Below are 27,173 nucleotides of genomic sequence, written 5' to 3' on the forward strand. Positions count from 1 at the left end.
CAAGAAACACATTTGTGGAGAGAGAAACCTCACTCCTTCCTCTCATTCAGTATACATCTTCAGAAACAATATTTTACACGAAGAAGTCATCCACAGCTGCTAATAGGGAATAAAGCTGTAGTCTTGCTTCTGTGCCTGTTCAGAATGCACAGTATTGCTCAGTATTGCAAAGTTTTTTCATCGAGTTACAAAATCCAGCTTTGGCACTGGCCAGAACTTGCTATAAGACCAGTGCACAAAAAAATGCTCGGCAGATCTTTATGAATCCATACACCTTCTTTTACTCTTATTAATGCAAGTCACAACGGATGCCTACTGCTCTGAGTATTTCCTCTTCAAAAACTCTTTCTTTCTACCCCTTCCCTTCCAACTGGAATTGCTTCAACCAAAAGTGGGATTTTTGTTAATGGTTCAGGCTCAGAACTCAAAACCATTCCTCCAGCCTCAGTTTAAAACACCAAACAGCTGGATTTGAGCCTGCAGCTGCATTCCTACTTGGCACACTACTTAGAAGGCAACTTTCTTCTAAACCTTTTTGGGTGTTTGGGTTTTTTTTTTTTGTCCTTCATGATTACACGGGATTCATTCCACAGACAAGATTTACTTACTGCCAAAACATCCTCAGCAACTGAAAACGTGCGGGCTGTGATCTGGGGCACATTGTCCGAGCCATGGCTGGGTGCTGAGGAGCACAATCCAAGCACAGACACCAAAAGGCTCACCCAAGGTTACCTAACGGTTTGGTCATGGAGCCTGTGTTTTATTTTGTGTCTACACTATGCTCTGTGACAATGGCCATTGATAGCGAAACGCAAGCAGCATTTTACTTTTTTTCCTTGCTACTGGTATTAATATTAGTCATTGGTTCAGACAAAGGGGATAAACCGTCCAACAAAAATTCTGCTGCTGGAACAGGCCACCTCTGGCAGATTTCAAGATGAAATGGCCTCATGGAAAGACAAGGGATTTGCTGATACATTCTGGCCTGGTAGAAGATTATTTAAAAAAAAAAAAAAAAAAAAAAAAGACACCCAGGAGCTATGAGAGCCCTTTACAGTGAGTCACTGCAGCTGTTCATAAGTAGTTTAGAAGCAATGTACCCCTTCAAATTGTTGAAGCGCTCAGCAGCTGGAAGTCCAGCATTCAGAGGCATCTTAATCACGGATCCTGGCCAGATGATGAAGCACATTACCAGTGAAATCTCTCTGACATACAATCTGTTGAGGGCTTTGGAAGGACGCTATGGTTGTCCTGGTTTTGTCAGCCCAGACAGGGCGGAGAAGCCACCAGACTTGGAGGGACACCTAAAGCAGCATTCTGGACCTCCAGCAATGCAGGACACACGGGAGGTTGGCACCTGAAACAGAACAGTGATAACTGCTAATGCAAAATGCCATTAAGAAGACAGGGCTGGGATTTAGGACTTGCTTATCCCACATGAGTATCCTAAGTGTTCTGCAAAGGAGTAGTTTCTTTCTCTTCTCCACTCTGTGAACGGTGCCTTGGATTTAGATTGGCAGGTGCTCCTTACATGCAACTCACAGGAGACTTGTTAATAACCTAACGTGTTAATAAGTTACACTGTGTAATAAACACAGAAGATGTAAGGGATAAGCAGTCATGCTGTTTGGTGTGATGGCAGGAAATACAGAATTTGACTCCATTTTTTAGATTCTCTAATGACTGTCTAGAATTTCAGGACCCGAAAGACATTAAAAGCAAGACTTAAATTTCCAATCTACTCTCCCTACAAAAATGATGAGTTGGATGGAGTAGCATTAGAAAGAGAGTATTAACTGAAATATCCTTCCACTTTCAGACTCTTCTTTATGGACTTACAGGCTTTAAAGCATAGGGTTGCTGGTTTGTTGTGGGGTTTTTTTTAAATCATACACAGAAAGGGTTATAACTCTGGGGTGCATTAAAGCCATTAGAGAAGAGTGTCTCCAAAAGTGCCAAGAAGCATTTACAGCTGAAATCCTCTCTTGCTAGTGACAGTTTAAAAAAAGTCAGACCAGAGTGAAGTATCTGATTTGGTTCCTTGAACATATGCTAAGCTTTATATATGGGTACAGTTAATTCTAGGCATGAAACTGGATAGGAGAAATCAGCCTAGGACTCTAACTACTAAAGGAAGAAAAAATAGTAAAGGCTTCAATGCCGACTAAAACCTGAGTCCCTGCAGGCAGCTCAGGCTGGCTGAGCTCCTGCGATGTGCTGTCCTGCTGGGTCAGGCCATTAGTGCGGTCCAGTGAATTAACACAAACTAGCACCGTGTTAGAATTAGGTAACTGCTGAGTAACAGAAAATGACCGTGATGAATTATGGTTTGGAATTTTTCCTTTTTTTTTTTTTTTTTTTTTTTTGTTCGCCAAGTATCTGATTTGGTAACTTTAACTACACGGGCTGTAGGGGGAAAACGGCATCGATACAGCTCATTAACAGTTTGCAGAGGTTACTAATTGGCACAGCGGATGCGAAGAGGCTGCAGAGCACACGTGTGCTGACCCTTGGTTGCAGCCGCCCGCAGCTCCGACAAGCGCAGGCGCTCGGCTGCCCCGGCCAGGGCAGGGGACGCTCTCCTGCGCTCAGCCAGCAGAAGGCAGGGATGGGACTTGCTCCACATCTGGAGACCTGCTCACAAAGTCCCAGCAACAGGCTTTGTTTCAGCCGCCCCGACCATACAACCATTTGTGAGCGTTGTATTTCAGAGTGGGACTTGTAATTTTAAGACTACACATAATGAGACTTAAAAACAAAAAAAAAAAGGGCAGAAAGTGCACATGAATTAGGGCTTTATCTCAGTAAATTCTTCAGCAGCAAGCTGCCAGTATCCATAGCCAGACATGGGAGGAAAGCTTTAGTTTCTCAGTCTTCCGTGTTATGACTTAACAATTTAGCTGTACCTGTTGCCACTTACCCACCTGTTAAATTCAGTTAATTACGCTGTTATGTGCCACTTGGAGAGCCAAGGATGACAAATGCCCTGCAAGCCCCTAACTAACAGATGGGTATAACTGCCCATTTCTGGCCTGCTGTCATTCTTTGCCATTCACCAATTAATTTAACTGCAAGCTTCAGAAAGCATCACAGGTTTCTTGTAACAAATACATTATTTCCCATGCCTACAGACACCCCAGGTAAGTCTCAAGGTTAGTCCATCATACCATCCCAACACAAGGTAAATCTATCTTATTCCTTCCACGTTTTTCTTTCAATCCCGACATCAAAGCTTGCAGTCACAGGTCATTCCCTCAGCCTCTCTGGAGCTTAGATCAGTTTTAAAATCAAAGTGAACCTGCACGAAAGAGCAAATAATGCTACCAAGTGAGTCACTGCAACCTGGACTTCACCAAAATACAGTGCTTTGTTAAGAGTGACAGAATTACAGCCCATTAAATCATAGTAAAATGTACTTCAGCATTGCCTTACAGGATTGCAGCAAATAATTGAAGTCATTTGCCTCGGCTCTAGCTGGACTGATGCTCTGTTGAAAGCTGTGAAGGGAGAAGCCCACAGCAGTCAAAATGCATTTCCCTTTTCATGCACTTTGCTGCACTGGCTTCAGAGTGATAACCTTCAAATTATCCTGAATTACTGAAGGCATGTGCACAAAAGGATCCAGTCACAGCAGAGAGCCCGTGGACCTGTGATCAGTCGATGGGCTCCAGCCTGGGCACAAACTGGTGATTCTGAACACACGAGCTCCCTTGCTCTGCCAGAACTTTTAAAGCTACTGACCAGATGAAACTGTTCATTATTTCCTTTGTTTATTGTGGAGTGGGGTTTTTTTGGTTTTAGGTTGGTGGGGATAGACTAATACTGACTTAAAAAAATACAGATTAAAATGAGGATTCCAGAGCCAATATTTCCATGGTAGACTTCGGTTTTCTACTGGTTCTTGCGGCCCTCTTGAGTTTGCTAATGCTAGTCTACGTATTAGTTCAAAATGGACAAACACAACTTTGTTAATTTTTCAAGTTCCAGCTGTGTAGTACTAACTAAAGAGTTTGAGAGCTCATTCACATTTAAGTAGACTCCATCCTCAAGAAAGTATGACTGCTGCATTAGAAAATGTCTATGAAAGCTTAGCAGAATACCATCTTAATTTGCACTACTTCATTTAACAGAGAATAGCCACTTGTATTTTAGTATAAGCACCGTGCCAAGAGTATGCCACTCAATAGTATGCAGTTAGTTCAGTACAATCAGCTAATTCCATCCTCACTGGTGTGGAGACATCAGTGGGAGCACTAAGAGGAATTTGTCATTTGCCAACCATAGCTCCCCAGAGAAACATGATTTGGTAAGTAAAAAGACAAGTTAATCTCCTACATGAACATTACTGGGGTGACGTACCACTGATTTTACTGTATTGATCTTATGAATCGAAACGAGCCACATTATTTTCAGTAAAAGGGGAAAAAAACCAAACAAATGACAACACTATTCATTCCAATAGCATGAACTTCCACTGGTATTTGTGGCAGCACTTGATGAAGTCTGACAAGAAGATAACAGGAACAATCCATCAGCTTCTATGGTATACCTAAAACTACACAAATGTCAAATTAAGATGTCAGTCTCAGGTGCAGACCTCACATCTGTTACTTTCTTTCAAGTGTTTCCATAGACACTGCAAAAGGTTAATTAATCATTCATCTAACTTCAGGGCAATGCCCATATACACCAGCAGGAGAATTAACTTCATACTGTGTAACGAATTGATGATGAAAAGGCATCAAAATTGTGAAAGGCTAAATTTCATCTGCTTATAATTGGGTTTTCTTTTTCTTTCACTGCCTCTACAATCATTCTTGGCACACCCTTTTGTGTGCATAGCAGGTAGTGCAGTCACCTCCAGAAACCGTCAAGAGCTTTGTCTAATGAAGGAAGAGCAAATACTGAAAAAGCAGAATTGGGACCCACAACTGGCAGAAGATGAGGGAAGAGTTTAAGTGGAAGAAAAAGGGTGTTCTGCTCAGGTTTGCATTAGACTTGTTAAAATGAAAACTTCATCTTTAGAACAATTCAGCGAATGGGTAAGAACCACTTCTTTACTAGTTATCTCAGTTTATGAAAAATACATAAAATTTGGAGTCTCATTGTTTTGCTTAACGAACTAAGCCTATCTTCCAAAGAAGAATGTGAAAGGTAATTTAGCAGAAAACGTATTCTGGAAAGCACAAGAAAAGCTGTTTCTGCTCCTAAAACGGCCCACCATTGAAACAGGAATTCCATACTCCAAATCATGATCTGCATAATCTCCTGTCTTCTGCCTCTTGAGCAAAAATTAGAAGAGTTCTTAAGCTTGGTTTTTGGGGTTTTGGTGGGAATTTTTTTGAATTAAATTAGGCTCACATTTGTTTCTCTGCACACAATCCTAAAGATCAGATTTGCCCATTTTTAAGACACACAAACATCCAGATTTCCTACCTCAGTTTAGAATCATAGCTTGAGCTACGAGTGATATCCAAAACAAATTCAGATGCTGCCCCAAAATGGGGCTCAGACAGGAAAAAGTGTGAAAAAAAAAATGGGGGGGCCATGGGAAAGACATCAGACCTTGATTCTGCATCCTGTATGCACAAAGCAAATATTAAGATATGTTAAGAGGAGAAACAAAATGTAATTTTACTATGCGAGTTGCAAAACCTCCGTTTAACTCATCCTAACGCAGTGTTAAGCACCCAGGTCCTCCGAGACGCAGATCTCACGAGGTGAGCCGCTCCCAAACGACGAGCGCTGCTCACCTCTCTCCAACTCGGCTGCTTTGCTTCGAGGATCTTTCCTTCAACTCCCGAGGGAACCCCATCGAGCCACCTACTGACTTGGACTCCAATCCCATTGACTTTGTGCCTGAGGAAACCCAACAGGGACTCACTCATGGGCTGAGAGACCCAATGCCAGCAGCCAGACGGAGCTGCATTAGGTCCTGAACGACATTTATCAGTATTCCTCCCCTTATCAGCTCAAGGAGAAAAATCTCAAACTTTCTAAGCAACGTCCTGGATTCTATCGCTGCTGCCACTACAAGTTCCAAGCAGTTAGAAATCTTAATATCTGTGAATATGTTCCAACACCTTGTTTAACAGTTTTCTAAAAATATGGATATCCAACGGGTTTAATATCTTGCACGTTGAAGTTGATACATAAGAAATCTGTTCAGTTTTTCCCTGTTTCAGTGCTTCCAAACTGAAAGGAGCTGTATAGGTGAACACAACAGCTTTATTAATAAGTTGCTTCAAATGTAGATATAGGCAGACAACTTTCCCCCCCAGCCTTACATCATTCTTGTTTCCAGTTTTCACAGCTCATACTTTAAAATCCCCATATTAACTTTCTGGCACGCTTATTCAAGCACCAATCTCTTTAACCATATGGTTCTAGTCCTGCAGATTGTCTACCCCCCATTTCACCTCTCCTCCCACAGGGTTTCACAGAAACAGTGCTATGCAAAACTTGTAAAAGTACATGTCATTTTAAATGTTCAACACCAATCTTCTCAATGAAGTTTCTAGAGAAGTCAGTTCAATTAAAATCAAGAATAGAAAACCCTGAAAGCTTCATCTCTTTTCAGCTTTTGACAATCAAAAATTTCCACTGAAGATTGAAAAAAAAAAAAAAAAAAAAGGCTGAAGTGGACAAGTCCAAAAATTTATACAAAAGTTTTCCCAAACTTCTAAGCATGAATTAGAAGTTTCCTGTCTAGTCCTAAAGCAAGTATATGCAGTAAGTATAAATGCTATACTTCCTGAGGAACAGTCTATAATACAAAATTGTTGTATTTTCCCACTTAAATCTAGCATATATCCACTGTTCAACATGTAAATTCTCATGCAACACTCCAATACAAGAGATTATTAATAACATCCTGAATTTATTTTGTAAATATTAAAAAAATATTTAATATTGCAGGTAAAGCACTAATCAAAGTAAGAAGTCCAGAAACCTAAGAACAATTTTGCATTAAGTTTTTAAATCGTTCCAGAAATATCTAAGTACTGAATATATTACTCTACCTAAGCAAGCATTTCGTAGAAACAAGCAACTAGTTATGAAGTTGTGAAGAAGCAAACTCCTTCCTCTGCCACAAACTGAAGACTCAACTATTACAAATTCCTGTTCTGAGGATGGCAAGGGGAGTCCCAGTTCTGCATTGGAGGACACCACTTACACCACATTCCTCCACACTGATTTAGGGTTTTGGGCCAGTCAGACCCATCACACAAAGAAAAATGACATGCACAGATCTAGTTTCTGTCCTTAACAAGGTTAATACTAAAGAGGACACAAGTTTACTGTTGTATAATAGATCCAGCAGTGACATCTTTCAGAAGAGACACAGTTACCATTTCCTCATAATTTTTACTTCAGGACTTTAGTTAAGCCGGTTCGGATCAGCATTAAACAGTGTTCAGAACGACAGCACCCACACAAGTTTTTCTGCTGTATGTTAATGTGGTCCTTGCACCAGTGAGATCGATGGTATCAACACAGCTGCTTTCAGAAATAAAACTTCTGATTTTCTCCTTCCTTCCACCCCAGGCGGTCGGGTCCTACTCAGCAGCCACATTTCATGTGCCATTCAGCACTCGTACAAGGCCACCCTTGTAATGTGAAATCACTCGATCACATCCAAATTGATTTGGAGAGGCACAAGAACGAATTACACTGCTCCATCAACCAGAGCAAGATCACCGAGGAAAGGCTGAACCCCAACCAACATCCTCCCCAGCCAGGAGAACATCCTACAAAAGGAGCAGTCGTAAGAAAGAGGTCTAGACCGAGCTTTGCTCATCTTATCTGTTCGAATAACCTTGTTGCTAGAGGTATGGGCAGAAGTTTCTCCATCTTTAACAAAGGTGGTGAAAAACATCATGTAAAACTCCCTTCTCCGCATTCGTTCCCAGAAGGTCAGGTGCCAGCAGAGGACACAGCAGATGCTGGGCAACCCAGTGCTTGCCGTGACCAAAACCCAGGAGGACACCGGCTGATCTCCACGTCCTTAGGAAACCCCCATGGACAAACACAAGTAGTGTCAGAATTGCACTTTTGGGCTTCAGCTGCTAAAACCCTGCTATCCCTCGCATTGGGTACTCAGATCTTTTTCTTGGACCCAACCCAAATTTCCATGGAGGACCCACTCTAATAGACAGATGAGGCTGATCATTCCTTGCATAACAAGGAGGTGCCTCCAACAGATGGGGTTACAGCCAACCCCAAGAGCAAGCTGTGCAGACTGCAGATTTAATTAGAAGTGGTGTTAAACAGCTATGACTGCAAGAACAGTTCTGTGCCTCGCCTCCTAAGTGCAAAGTGGAAGATACCTCATGAGACACGATTCTGCAAAAATCTGTTAGCAGCGTTCCCTTTGCCAGACAGAGGTACAAGCAACAGAGTGCTAGGTAAAAAAATTCCACTTTACTCTTTTCCTCTCCGCGAGCTTTATTCTCCGGCAAACAGATACAGAAGTCTCTGCAGAGACCTGCATTTTTAGGAACAGACACTCAGCTGTTAGCACAGCTCCATTAAAGTCAATGGAACCTCTCAAATGAGTGTTTTTAATAGCCTGTAATAATTCGATAGCAATAGAAACTCATGGAGCAGACTCCCAGACCTGCATATGCCAGAAATACCTTCATAAAATCTTGGTAACGATAAAATAAATCAGGCTGCCTGTTAATAATGTCCAATTTTGAGAGTTTTGCACATTATTTTTAGTGTTCAGATTGTTTTTCTGGGTTGTAAACATCCAGTGTATCTAGTTAGCAATAGTATATGTTCTAGAAAGATAAATACTTTGTAAGGTTTTTTCTAACAAACAACAAACTGCCAGGACTATTTGTTTTAAGTACTTCTGTCATGCAGAAGCAGTAAACTATGTATATTAATTCAGCAGCATATGCTGCCCTACACTGTTCTAATTTTATTAGCCCTGCCTTTTATAAAGGAAAAAACTTCATCCTCTTCTAGAATACAGGCCACCTTAATTTTCCATATGCAAATTAACTCAGCATTTCCTATTCTGCTTTTAGATACATGTGATCTTTAGTGTTTTCTTGAGTCCTTTATGAAGACATGCATCTCAGCTTGCAAAGGCTACTTCTATGTCCGTGAGAGCTGAAGTTGTTTTACAGCTCCAGTTCTCGGATCTTCACCATCGAGAGACAGACAACCTGGAGTAACATGTTGCAAACAGCCAGGGAACAGAAATAGTTTCAGTGTCGAAGAAAGGTTTGCTGAAGCAGAAGGTATCACAACCGTTACACTTTCTTTGATTTATAATGAAAGAAATAAGTAAGCAAACAACTGTGCATTCCACTTTTTAATAGTGATTCATTCCTTATTTTAACCTGGATTTATATTGTACCATGGCATAAACAAAAGTCTTCCAAAATAAGACATTTTAAGAGCTTCATTATCAAGACAGATAAAGACTGCTTCATCATTGGGAAGCTGGTGATAGAGGGAAGAGCACATGAGAGCACAAACTCCTGTAGTTCGCTCCACACCTATTTTTAAACCTTAAAAAGTTAAAAGATGTTGTGTATCCTTGCTGTTGGATTTTTCCTGAAAGATTGTTCACTACCACAGTCTCCTCACATTGCCTACGCAGAGCTCTGATCCACCTTGTACCACAGCAGGTCAAGCATCACAATACACAGAACGAAGCTCACATTTTTATATACTTGTTATATTCGTGAGTTTAAAGGTGATTCTATCTGAGAAATGGGGATACAATGGAAATACTCGTACATAAGCCAGATGTGTTCGTGGTATACAAAGCTTGGGTGAATGGGTGCAGTCATGTTTGTACCACCTTGGAGTACGCTCAGAAAGGTATTCTGCCCCTCCTGGAAAGCAGCCACATGTCAGCCACCCCAGCCAAACCCTCTGTTGGGAAGAAGGTACTTAATTTTCAAGCAAGCCAGAGAGAATGTTTTTAGAAGCCAATGATTTCTAGTCAATCAAGTATTGCGCAGAACCGAACAAGACCGTGCAAGGCTTTGCATAGCTGTGAACCTGTACAACCCCTTAACAGAGACATTTCTGCTCACCACCAGCACAGCTCAGCTGGTTCTTTGAGGCACTTCTGTTCGATCAGCACTATTTCGCTTTTAGCTACATGGAGCTCAAAGCTGATGCTGTTCATCGAAGAGATTGTTTCCCTCTGACACTAACAGTACTTCATCACTTGATGCAACAAGACACGCCAAGGGTGTTACAGGCATCCCAGAAACGAGGGGCTGACAGCTAACCCCATGGCATCTTGCTCCAGCAGTCTCCCATACATCAAGCGGCAGGGACAGGCCAGATGCCTGCAAGCTCTGTAGGGTCTTTCAAGGGTAGAAGCATCACCTTCAAAGCCCAGCGCAGAGGGGCAGCCAGCACCCTCCCGGTGCCACAGCACCAGCACTTCTGCCCGTACCCTGAGGAAGGGGCTTTGGGAGCATCACCTGCCTTCATCCCGAGACTCCTGCGCTCGCTTCTGCCCAACCTTGACAATGGCAGTAGAGGACACCCTTAGAGCAGCTTCTGTGCTGCATAATCCTTGCTTGAATTGAAACATGGCTTCCAGCAAAGCTGAGTTTAGGTGTGGATGCAGGAAGGGTAAGCTAAGCCTTAACAACAGGGAGTTCAATAAAAGTGTTAAACTGGAACCAACACACACCGCTGGGATCCCCAACTCCACAAGGAGAGGTGGGCTGGCTGCACCCCAAAGACAACTATCAAGTGCCTCTTTCCTTTGAAAGCTCTTCAGGCTCACCAGTGTAACAAAAGCAGTCTATTTCAAAGATTTGTTCCTGTTTCGATTTTTAATAGTTATTTAAACACTCGGTTGAGGCAGTCCAACCTAACATGAAAGCTCAAGTACATTCACAAGCAGTGCACATCCACCCATCCTTAAAATGAAAACTCAAGAATTAGCCTTTTCATTAAGGAGAGGAAACATCTCCATAATATATTCCCCCTCATAAAGGTCACATCTGTATCACTGAACAGAAAATTATTTGAAGATCATAAGCATAAAAAAGCCTTTTTAGGTACAGAGGCCATAAAATGACTCTCTCATTTCACATATAGATATAAAGCACTTAATCAGATGAAGGGTGAGTACAAGCAATAACACTTAGCGCAACAGAGTATTTTCTTCCCCAAAACACAGGTCCAGTGGTCACTAGTGGTCACTGGTGGAAGCACTGCTCACAGAGCAAAGCTGATCGGGTTTTGTTTAAAGGAACTCTGGAAGGTTGTGCTTTTACACTGTCAGCAGTTTTCCAGCACACAACCTCCTCTTTGTCACTGCTAATGACATAAAAGAAGGAGACCATTGGCTGAAAGGATTATCTTCCTCCCTATAAGGATGGAAAGAATTGGGAAGAGTACACTTTCTTCTGAATATATTTGGCTCTGCAGAAGACACATGTGACACAAATGTTGCTATGGAAACTATTCTATTAAATAATATTAAATTACATTTACATATTTAAAGTGTGCAAAGACAGACCAGGTACAAAACTAATCAGCCTAAATTCAATCTTGCATTTACAAAGTAGGGCATACCAGAATTGTCATTTTTCTTTAAAAACAGGGTTGGTTTTGCACAAGCTGCTTCTCTGCACCCCTTTCTTTCCAAATCTAGCACCTGCACCCCAGTTATTCGGAAAAGTCATTTCTTGAGGTAATTTGTAGATACAAGCTCTGCTCCTAGTTCCCTTGGTGATGGAATTACCATAGCATTACAGAGAAAAACCCAGGAGCTGAATTCAGGCTGAAAAGACAATGCAGTGATTACAGCTGTGCCACCATAATAGTGGAATGTATTTTAGTAACTCCCACTTACATCTCGCCACACACACAGTATTGAAATACTTCTCAATTAAACAAGAGCCCTACACAGGGCTGGAGTAGGCTTGTCCTTCCTAACATTTTCAGGACATGGGCAAGTTCTTTGAAAGTCAATATTTTAAGGTCTAAAGTATTTTTCCCTCCCCACCACCAGCTCCTGGGTGTCCAACAGCCCTCCCCAATGTAGCTACCAGAAAACACACTGCTTGTGTAGTTCCATCTCCTCTGAAGAATCCAAGCTGCCATTAGCCACTAAGATTAAATTCAAGCTCTGTACACACACACCTGCAGCAAGGAGGAAAATGCACCAAGGAGGGGGGACACGTTTTAGCTGGGGCTGTGCACGGAGAAGTAGGTGCTGACACTTGCGCTGCTGCTGCAAGCAGCACAAGCTTGTCCTGCATTTAAAGAACTCAGGTTTACCATAATTACTCACTTCTACTTGGGTGTTGGAAATCGGGACACCGGGCTTTTAAGCAGCTTACAGAAAATGCAAGTTACAGGCAGAAATCTGCAGCCATGTTTCAACTATGGCTTAAGTAGTGGGCCAAGACTGTACATTGAGAAGCACAAGGAGAAAAAAGCATTACTGCTGATTAAACTACTTATTTCCAAATAGGGCAGCAGGATTTGAACAGGTCACCTCTACCTCGTAGCACAGGCCTCTGTCACCAGACCTGCAGCAGTGACAGCCAGATCACAGCAGCTACTACATTCCCTCCTAATGTTCTTGCCAGCGCTGCAAAGCTGTCAGGACAGCACGCCCAGAGCCAAGGGCGGCTCAGGGCAACAAACTCAGGGCTCTGCATTTTAACTAATCTATGGCCATGGAAACTCTCTGGAACTTCGCTTGGACTTCTTCACAAAAGCACTTCCCATCACCCCTTCACACTTCCCAGCCATTAATAATGATACGAACATTTGGAATTAGAAAGAATGAGATAAAATAAATAAAATGTCTTCTAAAAGAAAACATTTAACATTCGTTCCATTTCCATGGACACAGTGTCGTTCTCCGTTTTCCCTTTGTTTTCGTGTTCAACTGTCAAATGCATTTATACTGAGAGGACATTGAACACTTACTCACCACCACCACCACCCTCAAAGTATTTTAGAAAGCCTTAATAAAGGAAAGTCAGAGGCATTATCAGAATCTACAGCTATCTCAGAGTTAGATGCACCTTATTCATACGCCCTTTAGGTTTCACTGTTACAGAATGGAAAGGTGTCAAAGTTTAATCTTACTCTTCATTTATGCTGGAGCAAATTGAATATTGATACATATTTGGTAATGAAAGGATAGTTACAATACACTAATTCTGCCAAATTTTCTACAAGTTCTCTCATAATGATGTTATCGCCATCTGTCACAGAATCCTGCGGTTCTTAAAGAATGAACTATGCCTGCAAGTCCAGGTACAAGAAAAATAGCCTGCTGGAATACTTCAAACTGCTTTCCAATCTCCAAACAAGTCAGGAAGATGCAAGTTACCAAAACTGTAGAGGAGCCTTTGAACATGGACACAGCAGGAGAATGAAACTGTAATGGTAATGAGCCAGCAAAAGCTTTCACATGACCACACACAGCCCCCTATAATAAATCTTGATGCAAAACTCACACTATGAACAATTCAGAAGCGCCAACCCACAAGTTCTCAGTAAACAAATGAGTTTCTTTCCTGTCCCAAGAGACAGATACACCAATTAAAGCATTTTATATACACAAAGCCTCCCTCCAGTTTGCATCCCCCTTAAGCCACGTTGGCTCACTAAGGGAGACAGGAGGTGTGGAGTATGTAAGTCCCGTTGCTGGAGCAGCCCTGGCAGCTTGCTCAGGGGAGCAGAACCCCACGAAGTGTAAGAACAGACCAGGCTTTACGAGACCATATGCCAAACCAGGTGCTGTAGGGAACTGGCCTACCACTGCTGCACAACTAGTACCTACAACCAAAACTAGGAACATACCATCGCAGTAAAAAAACAGCGTTAAGATAAGCTTAAAATTAAATAAGGAGCTAAAGAGGGCTTTTTGGAATTTTCTTTTTGTGCAACTCAAATGAACCTAAAAGTCCTAAAGATATCACAAGACCTTCACCTGTCCCACTCAGGACCTTAAAGCCCTGAACTGCAGCAGCCCCCTCTCAGGAGCTCCAGGACTACAGACCGCTCGCAGCGCTCACCCCTGGCCCGAGCTCCCCCGCGCTCCCAGACCCGCACCCCCGCATCCCGCCGCCCGGAGCTCCGAGACCCCGCGCTCCCAGACCCGCACCCCCGCATCCCGCCGCCCGGAGCTCCGAGACCCCGCGCTCCCGTGCCCCGCACGGCTCCGGCCCGAAGTTGGTGGCGGCTGCCCGGGGAGCTCCGTACGACGGGAGGTGGAGGCAGCATAGCCTTCCCGGCAGGCAGCATCCTCATCTCTCAACGGAAGGAAGGAAGAAAAAAAAAAAAGAAAAAAAAATATATATATACACACACAGGTATATATATTGTGTGTATGGATATAAGCGCGTTTAGGTGCCTTTATTCTTCCCCACTCCCCCCAATTTTTTTTGTTTCGTGGCTCCCCTGCAGAGACACCCGCTGAGCTCAGTTTGCAAAAAGAGGACAAAGGAAAGGAAGAGGCTAAAAAGAAAAAAAAAAAAAAGCCGAAAGGCAGGTGCCCCTGGGGCCAGCCCTGTCGGGCCGGCACTCACCCCCAGCCGCCGGCTCCGGAGGCGCACGTAGCCCTGCTTCACGATGTCGTTGAAATTGGCGGCCATCCTTCCCCGGGACACTCAGAGGCGGCCGGCGCCGCTCAGCCAGCCCGCATGGCGCGCAGCAGCTGCGGAGCCGCGCCCCGCTCCGCACCGCCCCGCGGAGCACCCGCACCCCGCGGCGGGGCGGGCCGGGCCGGGGGACGGGCTGCGGCAGCGCCCGCCCCGCTCCCGCCCCCCCACGGCCTCCCCTCCTCCCGGCTGGGGCGTCCGCGCCCCGGCACACCTGCCTTACACCCCCCATCCTTGTCCTGCCACCCCCACCCCTGTCCTGCCACCCCCACCCCTGTCCTGCCTCCCCCACCCTTGTCCTGCCACCCCCACCCCTGTCCTGCCACCCCCACCCCTGTCCTGCCACCCCCACCCTTGTCCTGCCACCCCCACCTCTGTCCTGCCACCCCCACCCCTGTCCTGCCACCCCCACCCCTGTCCTGCCACCCCCACCCCTGTCCTGCCTCCCCACCTTTGTCCTGCCACCCCCACCCCTGTCCTGCCACCCCCACCCCTGTCCTGCCACCCTCACCCCTGTCCTGCCACCCCCACCCCTGTCCTGCCACCCCTGCTGCCCTCGGGGGGCTTGCGGACCCCGAATCAGCACTAAGGAGCAAAACGCTGGGGGATCCCCCAGTCCCCAGCATCACTGGTCTTCCAGTTGTGGTAACAGCTGCCAGATGTTTGATGCCACCCCACGTTGTAACAAGCACGGTTTCCTCCGGCTGCAGGTGGGTCTGCTGGGAGTAATCAGAACCGCGCCACCGTGCTGAGGCCGTGAGGCTCCAGCCTGTGGTTTTCCCCAGGAAAGCGGGTTTCCCAGAAAGTCTTTCAGATGCCTGAAAGTCTGCCAAGTGGCGCAACTCCAGAATCTCCTTCTAAAGACTGGTAACCTGAGCTGTTGTCTTATGGTGCACTTCAAGTCGTGGAAATGTCACACGAGCATATGCTGCATTTTCTAGGCAACGTGCGGCTGCAGTAATGAAAGACTCTGCCTGGCGCTGCACCCTGGGGTTGCCTCCTGCGTCCCCCGAGTTCTCCTTTTCCAAGAACGTGCAAATATGGCCAAGTACGCCTGGAGCCCAGGAGAGAGGGGCTCCAGTGACTCCGCTTGCTCTGCACGGGTTACCTGTTAGTGGTACGCTATAAATATTATGTCCTGGAAAGAGGGACTGGTCATGTCTTCATAACAGCTTTTAATAGCATTACAAATATAGGCAGTTCGAGGAGGACGTCAGCCAGAAAGATGACTTCGGGAATTGTCATGCCATGGAAATTACAGAGTAACAAGGAGGAAGGCAGAGCAGAGAATCACCTCGTAGCTCTGCTGAGTGCTGAGGGACATGGAAGTGATGCCCGCTTGTGTTTAGCCGTTCAAAGACTACAAAACTCACCTCTGATAAAACCGGCCCCTTTCTGGTTCGAATACGTAGCTCTTTCGGTTTTGGAGCAGCCAGAAATGGGGGTGGTTGCTCTGCTGTGGTAGCAGTGTGGTGCTTTCAGTTCTTGCTTGAAGAACTGGTTGTGCTTTGGAAGGTTTTACAAAATATTAATCGATGGAGTGGATTACAGAGCTAGTGTAAGACTCTCTAGCTGAAAGGCTAATTCACTTAGGATGAAGGAGACAAGTCTGCAGTCCTTATCGCAGGGTCTACTTTATTATTTTACACTTCTCTCTCCTTCTCACTGAGATATTTTATAGGATGCAGAAATTAGAATCATAGAATCATTTTGGTTGGAAAAGACCTTGGAGATCATCAAGTCCAGCCATTAACATAACACTTTCAAGTCCACCTCTAAACCACGTCCCTAAGAACCTCATCTGTGCATTCTTTTAAATACCTCTAGGGATGGTGACACAGCCACTTTTACTAATAAATACTAGGAAATTATAAGAAAATAATTAAAATGTCAGATCTGGACATGAAGTTTAATCAAGTATAACAAAAAACAAACCACAAAAAACTAAAAATAGAATTCTAATGTAAAACCTACCTATAAAACAAAAGGAGAAATGAAGTTATATTCTGACACTATGCACAAGACTATAGTTAGAAAAAATGATTAGAAACAAAAGAGATGAAATAACAAATCACAAGCAGAACAAAAGTAAAAACCACAACTGAAAACCACTATATCCTCCACAGAGCTCCAACTGGGGCCAAGGGCAGGGGACGGGTGGGTGGAGGTGCCAGGTGAGGTGGTCACTGGTGTGCTCAGGGTCTGCAAGATAAAGCCTCTAAAGTCCGTAACACAGTTAGATACATGCTGTCCCACCTAAGGAACTGCCATAAAGATCTAAAGAAAAGAAAATAGGGAATAACAACATCTTTATTACACATACATACAGTAAATAAAAATGCATACAATAATTAAAAAATATTTTTTATCTCCATTAATACAATAAAACAGAAAATGAACAGACTTGCTTTCTTCCTTCACTGTTACACATACCAAAAAAACCCTTAAGTGATGCCAGTAAAGGTATGAGATGCTTCTTAACGTTATGTGTAAATAAGCTATAGAATTTCTTCCTGGAGATGAAAAGTTTACTTAGGTTCCAAAATGGCCTGGACAAACTCGCAGCAAAGAAAAATATGAGGTCTCTTAGATACAACGGCACAAGTCAGTGCTGCAAGTGCTTGAGCTGTAGATGCCAACATATTATTAACTGTAAGGGAAGGATTACTGTATGTTCATGCTGGATGTCTGGGCATTATATACACTACTATGATATAATGTAATATAATATATCATTACATATATATTTAATAAATGATATATTTAGGAGACAAATAGCAGTTAAAATAGAAGTATGAATGCAGTTCATAAGAAAATTGCACAGTATAAGCAAAAGTAAAACAGAACAGCTTCAGCTAGGGAAAAAACCAAAAAAACAAAAAAAACCAAAAAACCACAAAACTTCCAGACCCATGCACCATAATACGCCAGAAATGAGAAGAATACTCTCAGACAAGTCCATCCACTAGGATAACATGACCCCAAATCAACACAGAAGTTGCATATTACAAAGCATAGGTTCCTCGCTGTAAAATTGCCAAGTACTGTATTTTTGTGAAATATATTTTACAAACCCAAGAACACTGTGAATACCAGATCCATATCGCTATTCTTTAGATTTCATTGCTGGTCAAAAGCTAGAAAAGTTAAGACACCCAGCCTGCTTCATCTTGTATAGAAGCGTGCATTCAGCAGGGAAACATTTCGCAGTCTCAAGCACCACAAAAATACTAATGCTGGAAGCATCGAATGTATTCTAAACCCAGGAAAAAAAGAAAAAAATAGTAAAAGAAAAAAACAACACCAAAACAACAACAAAAAACCCCACAGAGAGTACTTCTTTTGGTTTCAAAGATATTTGCAGCAGGAAAGAAATTACAGAGCCACTTTAGATGTCTTTTCAACAAGTTTAGACATTTCTTCTAATCCCTTCCAGTACCTGTACACACACACTGCTGATTTCATTGGCCACCAGCATATTCTTGCAGGTAAACACATTCCTAAGAGCTTTGCTAAGTAAAGGTGGATTTAAGCCTCTGCTTATTCTTTGATGAATTAGGATATTAGTCTCCACTTATGTTTTTACTTTGAATAACATAAATCCCTTACACATGCTATAGTTCAAAAAGAAAATGCATTTTAATTCCCATGTGCTCAATATGTTCCAAGAATGTGTCAGAAAATCCCATTGTTCAGGTTTTCAACCCAATACTATGTCTCGAAAAAAACTTGTTTACCAGTTTTTCAATACTGATGCAAATGTGTATTCTCAATGTTTTGACAGGAGTCCTCCTTTCATATTCCCAGGGGCCTATTGACCATTTGCACTCCCTGTAAGGAAATGCTGCACATGTTTATCTACATTCAAAACTGCATAAAGCCTTTTTAATAAGCTTTCATTGAAATGCAAAATCTTTTCCTTTTAATGACAATGTTATTGCTATTATTTGTTACGAAAATAAGAGCCACGGGTCACTTTGAAGTACTAGCCTGCTGTTAATAATTTAAGTGGATTATTGTTATATTCTAATCTCGTAATAACTCTCGTATTGCCCTGCAATGGGCTCATTTGCTTTTAGGGCTCTGGAAACAGAAATCACTGTTGTGCATTTTAACTGAAAATGAAGGTATCCGTTTTTTTCAAAATGCCATGCTGACATTTTAAAAAGAAGTTACGTTCACCTTATTATAGTTGCACCATGTCATCCCCTGTGTCCATGATATTATTTCATCACACTCCGAAGGCAAAATTTGACAAACGTGTCTGGGACTTACCAAGTTGAAGAATAAGAAAACTGCAGGGGCCATTTTAAGGAAGCGATATTTTCTGTGGAAGTTATTTCCTTGAACAGATGGAGCTGATACTAGTCAAGCATTTCCTGACAAAAAGTTCCTCATTTGATCACCCTGAAATGATTTTCTGGAAATGTATGACATGCATCAATATTTTTTTATGAAAAGCTCCCATAACATTTTATCTCCATAAGGTCAAGATGCCAACATTTTTCCACTATTGTTTTGATTTTTCAGACTAGTTTAGAAATGATAACGTCACAATGAAGTGTTCTGACCTTATCAAGTACTTTGAGGTTACTGGAATGCAATATTTCAGACACAGCATCCCCACAAAAATCTTTTTGGCATTCCTCTGTCTAATTTTGTTCTGGTGTGAGATAAACTTTTGACATTTCATTCTGATTTCTGCCATGGAAATTCTGAATTTGGACTAGTTCTAGCTGCAAGGAAATGCAACAGATAATGAGCAAAAATAAAAGTGTGCCATTCTTTAAAAAGCCTTGGGTTTTTTCCTATGCTATTGCAAACCTTGAAATCCCTTATTCTCCTTTTTGCAAAGCCAAATCTACCTTGGACCATTATGCCAACCATATCTAAATTTAGAAAAAAAAAATTTAAAAGGAGTTTATTCTGAATTTACCTATTTCACAATGCACAGATTTGATTAGTTGTGCCTTATAATTGTGGCTTGTTCTGTCACTGGTGCTAAAGCGAAACTGCAACCGCACAGTGGATCCATAGGATAAAACTGCTCAGAAATTCTCTGCCTTCACCATTTGCATCTCATTGTGCTCACTGATTCTGAGTGAATGAATCCTGCAGAAATGGAGATTTCTCAGATAGTTTCCTCTGCTTTTACCTCCCCTTCTGTGTCTTTGTTTCTTTGGATTTGGGTGTTTCTTTGGATTTGCCTTTTGAGGCAGCTTACCTGGTAAAGTGAGGGCAGGACCCTTGGTTAAAACACCCTCATTTTCTGCAGGAATTTTTTTTAATATCCTAAGTACAAAATTGCATGTGAAATGCACATGACTTATTGGCAGAATCACTTTGCAGATGTCGGTCAGTGTGAAAACACGAAAATTTGTGAGACTGAACAGCTAACTTAAAAAAAACCCACGACCTACCATAACAAAATATAGGCATATAGCTACTTGCACAGTAAATAGGAAAGTGCCTGCCAGCATAAGGCACTGATAATCAATATTTAATGAAAATAAATAATCTATTAACCAGGCTAACATGCCATTTTGCACAGTAATATTGCAGTATCAGGCACTGAAATTATCTTGCCTCTGCCGGATTCATTAAAATAATTTCACTTCATGTAGACCGAGGTGGTGAGAGGCAGAGAAGATAGTGGGGGAAGGAGGGCAGCAGCAAATGAAATGCATCCATTTACTGGAAACTCTGGTTCTGATCGTAATATTTTGTCCCTAACAAAATTACTGTCAACACAGTGAATGTTAAGATAGAAATAAATATACGCTGACTGAATCTGCAAGCAAAGTGAATCCAGGGTAACACTAGCGATTGAAAAACCCAGCATTCATTTTGCTTGCTTTGTATTTCTGTGACAGTTACAAGCATTTAAGCAACTTTTTCATCCTCGCTCTCCTGAAGACTTACATCAAGGGACCTTCCTCCATCTGCAGAACACGGCTGGAGGGATTAAGCAAGACTGAGTGGCGGGTCACAAGGTCACCATCCATCCTCCCTTTTCCTCCAGGTGATTTAGCAGAGCCTGCAGTGTAGCAAAGCGCCGCTCTGGGACCGGCAGCTCGCTCTGATCTTTGGCTATGGCAGAGCTGGGGTGATACACTCTGTGCAACTGCAGTTTCCCCGACTGCCTGTTTGGTGTTTCCCATTTGAGCCAGCACAAGAACATTAACCCCAGAGCAGATCCCCAAATATGCGACCGGAGTCGCTCATCAAGCCATGAGAAGGCAACGCAGCAGTGCCAAAGACTCGGACCTCAGCAGCGGCTGAAGCCAGATGATGCCACGTGCACGTGAAAGACTCAACGTTCGTCTGTGTGATGGACTTAACTGTGTTTCTTGTGTAGGTGGGTTTTGCTGCACAACACACTTGGGGCTGGCCCAGCTAAATCCTACAGAAATGCTGGATAATTCCTCCAACAGATCCTTCAAAACAGGACCTGCCACCACTGATGGTCAAATCGATGTCTTTTGGGATAAGGCAGCATTTGCCAGCACAGTGAAGACAAGCTGCTAAAGGGAATCTCAAGACCCAAATTGTCAACATCAAGCTGTGAGTGAGATTTAGCAGACAGAGGTGTAAAAATCACGCCATAGATGGACGTTTTGCCTATTGTCTGCTCAGAAAGGAACTCGACTAGGAAATTATTAATGGTACCCAGTGAAATATTTAAACCAGGGCCTATATTTTATGGTATCTGACATTTTTAAGAAGGACATTCCGTAGGAACCTAAACCTTGTGTCTGGAAACGTTGTCTAGGCAGAGGGTTTGGAATTCGTACTGGCACTTGGGCTGCAGCCTTCCTGCCTCACCGGTGCTCTAACAGGATGCTGGTTGCTATTACAGTGTATTTAAATAAATAATTTACTATTACCACACTGCGAGAAAAGCTAAGTTTCGGTTTAAACCCAAGTGTTAAGGGTTTCACTTGAACATTCAAACAGAAGCTTCTTTATGTCATATCACAACTTTAAACACCAGAAGTTGTTTCTAAATTAGACTTCAGTGCATATATTTATAGATATTCCAATACTGATTGATTCCAGGGAAATTTATTTCCTGTTGTTTTGTCCTGAATACTCATTACTGAGCCAATGTCAAGCTAAATTGATGTCTGAGTTACCAATGTCTACAAGGCAAATCCTTATCTTGATACAGTGCATATTTAAACATTTATTGCTGCACGTCTACTGAAAATTTACGCCTGAGTGTTTTTTGATCTTTTGTTGCTGTTAAATGAGTTACAAAGACGTGTATATTCTAATTATAGCACTTTCAGATGGCGTTTAGAAAAGATATCAAATAGTTTCTGTTTACAATGCAGAGTTTGATATTATGTGTTGCCTTATGTAATCAGTAGGTTTGGGGTCTGGATTTTAATATTTCATTGTGCAGTTGCAAGGTTAAATTTGCATGACCATTTACCAGAGCTGGGCACCTGAATCAGATGAATGAATGTGAAAACAAACACCATTCCCCATTGTAGCAGGAATTGCAGGCAGGATAAGCCAAAGCTCTCACAACACGCCGCACCCTGGAGCTATTGAACAGGGAAGGCGCAAAGGGCAGATTTTGTTTTCCGTGTCTTTCTCCCAACATACCAATTCCATTGTACGGAGATGATACAAGAAGAGTTGTGCTTTGCAATGCACTAAAAGGCTAAACCAAGGGTTTTTTTCCCTTTATAAGCAAGACAAATTACTAGGAAAGAATGATGACAACCACAGTACCTTCACAACAAAGTATCAGAAAAAATAGCTTAAAAGATGCACTTCCTGACTGTCTTTGACTAGAGCTGAGACAAAAGCCTGCATCAATTACCCTCCTGCACATGCAATTGGAAACATTCACTTTTCGTGTGAAAGCCTGCATGTCACTTTTTTGACAAGGCAGCCCAAATTTACAGATGTTCTTTGCTAACTTTGAAGGTGGAAATTCAAAACAGTCATTTCAAAACAAAGACTAACTCAGGATAGACAGACATCAGGACAGTAACTCATTATTTTTGTGGCACACAAACGAATCTGGAATTTGTATTTTAGTATTGAAATATAAATATTATGAACACTTTCACAGTAGTAAAATTCAAACGACAGGTCCTCTGCTGAAGAAGAGATCAGAGCTATTTGTGTGACTCCGTAACACCCTGTATTGAAGGGTTCTGTATAGAATATCGATTTTGTAAACTTCTAATGACTGCCCAGGATCTGCAGGCACCTTCAACTGAGTTGCTTGTGATCTTTCTTTGTGAGACACCGTTTATTAATTGCATTTGCACTGACGATGAAGTTAAGCCCATACTGAAGATTTAAGGAGACTTGTTCGGGTTCAGCCACGGTGCTTTCTCAGTCCCTCCTCCTAAACTGCACCAGCAAATCTGGTATCCAAATGGGAAAGGATTCTCAAAGGCTAAATGATTGCTCAGGTTTCCCAGGGTCTTGGTCAGAAATAGCGTGAGAATTCATGACACCTCCTGAGGGATATAAATATTGCTGGTGTTCAATAGTTTGAAGAGCAGATTCCAACCTGGGCATAGGTTGTCTAAGACAGGAAAAGTTTGCCAAAGAGTTAATTTCAATTCTATGTCAGATCACTCAAAAGTAATGCAAAAAAGTCAGGGGTTCCGACTGCAGAGTGCGTCAGTAAAATATTTGTTTACTATTACGCAAAGTTTAACAAGTTTTCTAACAAAGCTGCCACAAATTGAACATCTGGCTGTATTGGGTGGAATTTACAGACCTTTCTCATGCAGCTACTTCCCTGAGGAATGGGGAAGAGTGACTTAACACCCAATTATCCTTGATTTTCATGCAATTTACACAGAAAATATTGTAAATTGCATCTCTCATGTAAATTATTTCAAATGAGTATTCATTAACACAGGTGACTTTGCTTGCCAAGGCTCAGCTGGCTCTGGGGACTCATCAGTTGTCCTAAATGGTGGATACACACACTGATTAGCAGGAACAGAGAGAGAGCAGGAGAAAAGCACAGGCATAAATATACAAAGAGCACTCATTCACAAAGAAAAACAACAAAGACAACTTGGGAAACATGCACTGCCCAACATTAACAAGTCTTGTGAGCACTGCCTTGGTTTCCTTACTGATACTTAAATGTTACATTAATTCAAATTTAACTTTGTCATTATTTGTGGCCAGACTCATTTATCTCTCTTCACGTTAACGATCCTTCAATAAGTACTTTACAACACGTTAAAAATATCAATGGATATTAATAATATGTGCACTTGTGTGGTTAAAAAGCACTAAGCTGTAAGTTACTAAGGTTGTAAGTTACTATGAAATGTAGTGTGGTTACTAAAATGCTGCACAACCTGCATACTCAGTAACCTGTAACAAACCACTTGCTGAAACTTCCATCATTGTATTAAAACTTTATCATGTTTTTACACAGGGAACTCTTACGGGTGACTTAAGCAAACTCACTTTCACACACATTCCACGACTCTTGCAGCTCCCACCTTTGGGAACAGTTGCATCCAGCCCAGTCCTTCACTAAATAAGTATCTGAGGGCTGGAGATCAGTATGTCCTCTGTGCACTTCGCACGATTTTTTCCGTTTTGATCATTCTTTGACACATGTACAGATCCAAACCACAATTATTTTTTCTTTAAATAGCTTCTACTGATTCTTCCTTCAAAAGATGAACTAATGTGAATTGCTGCACAGCACAGGTAGTTTGGGTGCGTGCATTTCCCGGCTACTTTGTGCCTCAGCCCATGACCAACCATTCTGATAATTATCTGCTCAGCTTCACATTTATCTTTTTCCATACATTTTAGTAAACAGCAGGAAATTGGGTAGAAGGATTCCATGTACAATTTATGAACAAACTAAACTTGCCATCTCTCTTAAAGTATTGAAACTCAAATTATTCCTGTTCAGAGTGAGTCCTTATGAATTTATACACTCAAGCTGGAAGAGCCTTTTCTTTCAAAACAAACTATGGCCAAAAGAATGGGAAGTAATTTTTAAATTATAACTAATCTCGTCGTAACAACGTTACCTGTCCCTTTTGAGTGCCAGAACTTGAGGCAGGAATAAAAAACTGGCAGTTTTCTCTGCTCTTGGCACTATTGCAGAATTTCTGGGCATCACTTTCATGCTTCAGAAATCGCTTGTTTGCATTGGGCTTTTCAGAAGAGCTTAAGTAAGCCCAACTTTTAATGAATTTTCAGTGGGGTTCCTCTGAGAGCCGGTTTATCACATTTTGAAGCAGGTTTTTGCAACGTACAGTAGGAGAAATCAGAATTTTCCCATTCTGCTGTGGACTTGGGAGGTTTTAGGCAGGGCCATAAGGTGCAATGAACAGGGCAGGGACTAAACCTGCTCCAGAGATGTCTATGTCTCTGGGGCTCCTGCCAGTAGGGAAAGCACATGTTTGACCGGGAAGCTTAATTGTCTTTAAAGTAGGTGCCACATTCCCCTTGTCCTTTCCCTGCCTCCCCCTGGCAGTGTCCGTCACCCGGGTTAGATTTGGGGAAGAACTGGTTTCTCTCCTGCAAATCTCTTCTTGGTTATTTCTGACCCTGACTGCTAAAATGCTGCAGCCCCGACTCATCAAGAGCCTTAACTATGAACCTAATTTAAAGCAGTTCCATACTGACGTTATAAATTAATGGTCTTATTCATGTAATGATGTTTGCTATGTGCTCGGGCAATGGCTGTTTCAGGGCCTCATGCCTTGAATGATGGATGAGTAATCCTGAGGCCTCTGCTTCACTCGCTATCAATAACACCAGTTTTGAGGTTTTTCCTGGAGAAACTGGTGTCTGCTCATTGTAACGTTATTATGAGCTTTTGGTTGGAGTCTCAGCAAATCTAAACTGGCAGAATTTCATTCCATTCAGCTGAACGATGCCAGTTTGCACTAAAGGACACATCGGTCTTTGGGAGTTTTCCTCACCGTCTCCATGCCCAACGCATGCTGTGACCTTAAGATGTAAAGTAATTGTCCACAATTAACCTTTTACTGCAGGAGTTCACATAAGATCTAAAACTGTAATACACAAGGTTGGTGCACAGATAATGAAATGCAGGCTTGCCAGGGCAATTCATTCGGCCACCAACATATTTTCTGCCAGCTTCCTTAGAAGAGAACAATCCCTTAGATCTGGAGAGGTGTCACCAACTAACACATTTTTCTAGCGGCTTGCTCTCTCTTTTCTGGACATCCTGCAACTACACACAGGGCCAAAAGCATATCCATCACTTGAAGACAATGCAGGCAATTTATCCAATGTAACCCACGGATCTGTCCGTGGCTGGTGGAGCTCCCAGGGCAGTTTGTGTCCCCCATGGCACGACCTGCTGCAGCTCTGTGGGTGCGAGTGGACCCAACAACCGCTTGGTTAATTGAAAAGCCTGGTAAGATTCACAGGTTGGTAAGACTGATGAGCTTTACTGAAAGAAAACTCAAATTCCCAGCTGTGGTTCAGTTTGGGATAGCAAAAGTAATGCTTATATTGGAAACAAATAATGCATGAGTGTTACCATGGCATTTTAGCAGCATTTGGGTTTGAAACAGGCATTGCTGTCATCCTTCTCAGTCTGTTCAAAGCTTACACTTTGTGACAGTTCATTTCCTTAACATTAAACTTCAACCAAATGTTATTTCCTTTTATGAAAATCAGTTGTTTCTATTAGACTTGCTTGGGGTAGATTTGCTAAAAAGTATTTATGTGTAATGTTTAGTGTCATCCAAAAGCTACTCATCATATTTTCTTCTTTGTTTCAAACTAGAGAAGGAATGTTTGCCAATAAAACAAAATATATAATTGCAAATCTAATTGCACATATTGTCTTTATTAATGTGTTTGCCAATTGGTTATATTCATGAGCAAAACACATACCTACAATTGCTAGTTTTAAAGGTCCAGTTGTAAGATTTCTAGCTTTAAAAGTGTAAGCAACTGGTGATTTTTCGGAATAGAATTCTTCAGTGGTTTTTCCCCATGAGCTTTTTTTCTGTATTTATCCATCACAAATTAAGGAATTTGACTATATTGCATTATTAACAGCTCCTTGACAACACTGATAGAATAAAATACAGATCCAGTGAAATCTGTAAATCCACTTTAGATGTGTTCAGGTGTTGTTGCCACCTAAGAATGGATTGCAAATGTGAAAATTTGCAGGTTTTTAAAGCCCCAGCCCCTTGTTTAATACCACTACTAATTTTTGTTTGTTTGTTTTGTAAATTACATTTCTAGGTATCAGAAAAAATACCTTTTTTTTTAAATTAGACAAAAGCAATATTTTGGAATATGTAGCCACTGCAGTTTTGACAGAACTATCCAGTTTGATGTCCCCTGGCATTATGGATCTGATCAATCTTCATGACCTTTGGTAAAATCAAGAATTAAAAGAAAACAGTAAAAAAAAAAATATTTGTGCCTCACATTCATTCCTTGTAAATCTCATTCATTGTAATGCCACTAATTAATGTTTAATCTTTTAATCATAAATAGGAAGCAAAAAACCAAAGTCTACTATGTGAAAATAAAAATGTTCTCATC

The 27,173-nt window shown here is 42.0% G+C and overlaps 1 protein-coding gene across 5 annotated transcripts in view; it reads right to left on the reverse strand.

Annotated features, from left to right (window-relative positions):
* Window positions 1-14,728, reverse strand: part of DOK5 (docking protein 5) — a 43,326-nt gene extending 28,598 nt beyond the window's left edge. For all 5 annotated transcript variants that reach the window (XM_065645820.1, XM_065645817.1, XM_065645818.1 and 2 more), the window contains exon 1: window positions 14,547-14,728. In XM_065645820.1, coding sequence (XP_065501892.1) covers window positions 14,547-14,612 — 66 coding nt within the window. In that variant the 5' untranslated portion in view covers window positions 14,613-14,728. The remainder of the gene's footprint in view (window positions 1-14,546) is intronic.
* Between the last annotated feature and the right edge of the window lie 12,445 nt (window positions 14,729-27,173).

Source organism: Caloenas nicobarica, chromosome 15, assembly GCF_036013445.1.
Source record: "Caloenas nicobarica isolate bCalNic1 chromosome 15, bCalNic1.hap1, whole genome shotgun sequence".
NCBI classification, from domain to species: Eukaryota; Metazoa; Chordata; class Aves; order Columbiformes; family Columbidae; genus Caloenas; species Caloenas nicobarica.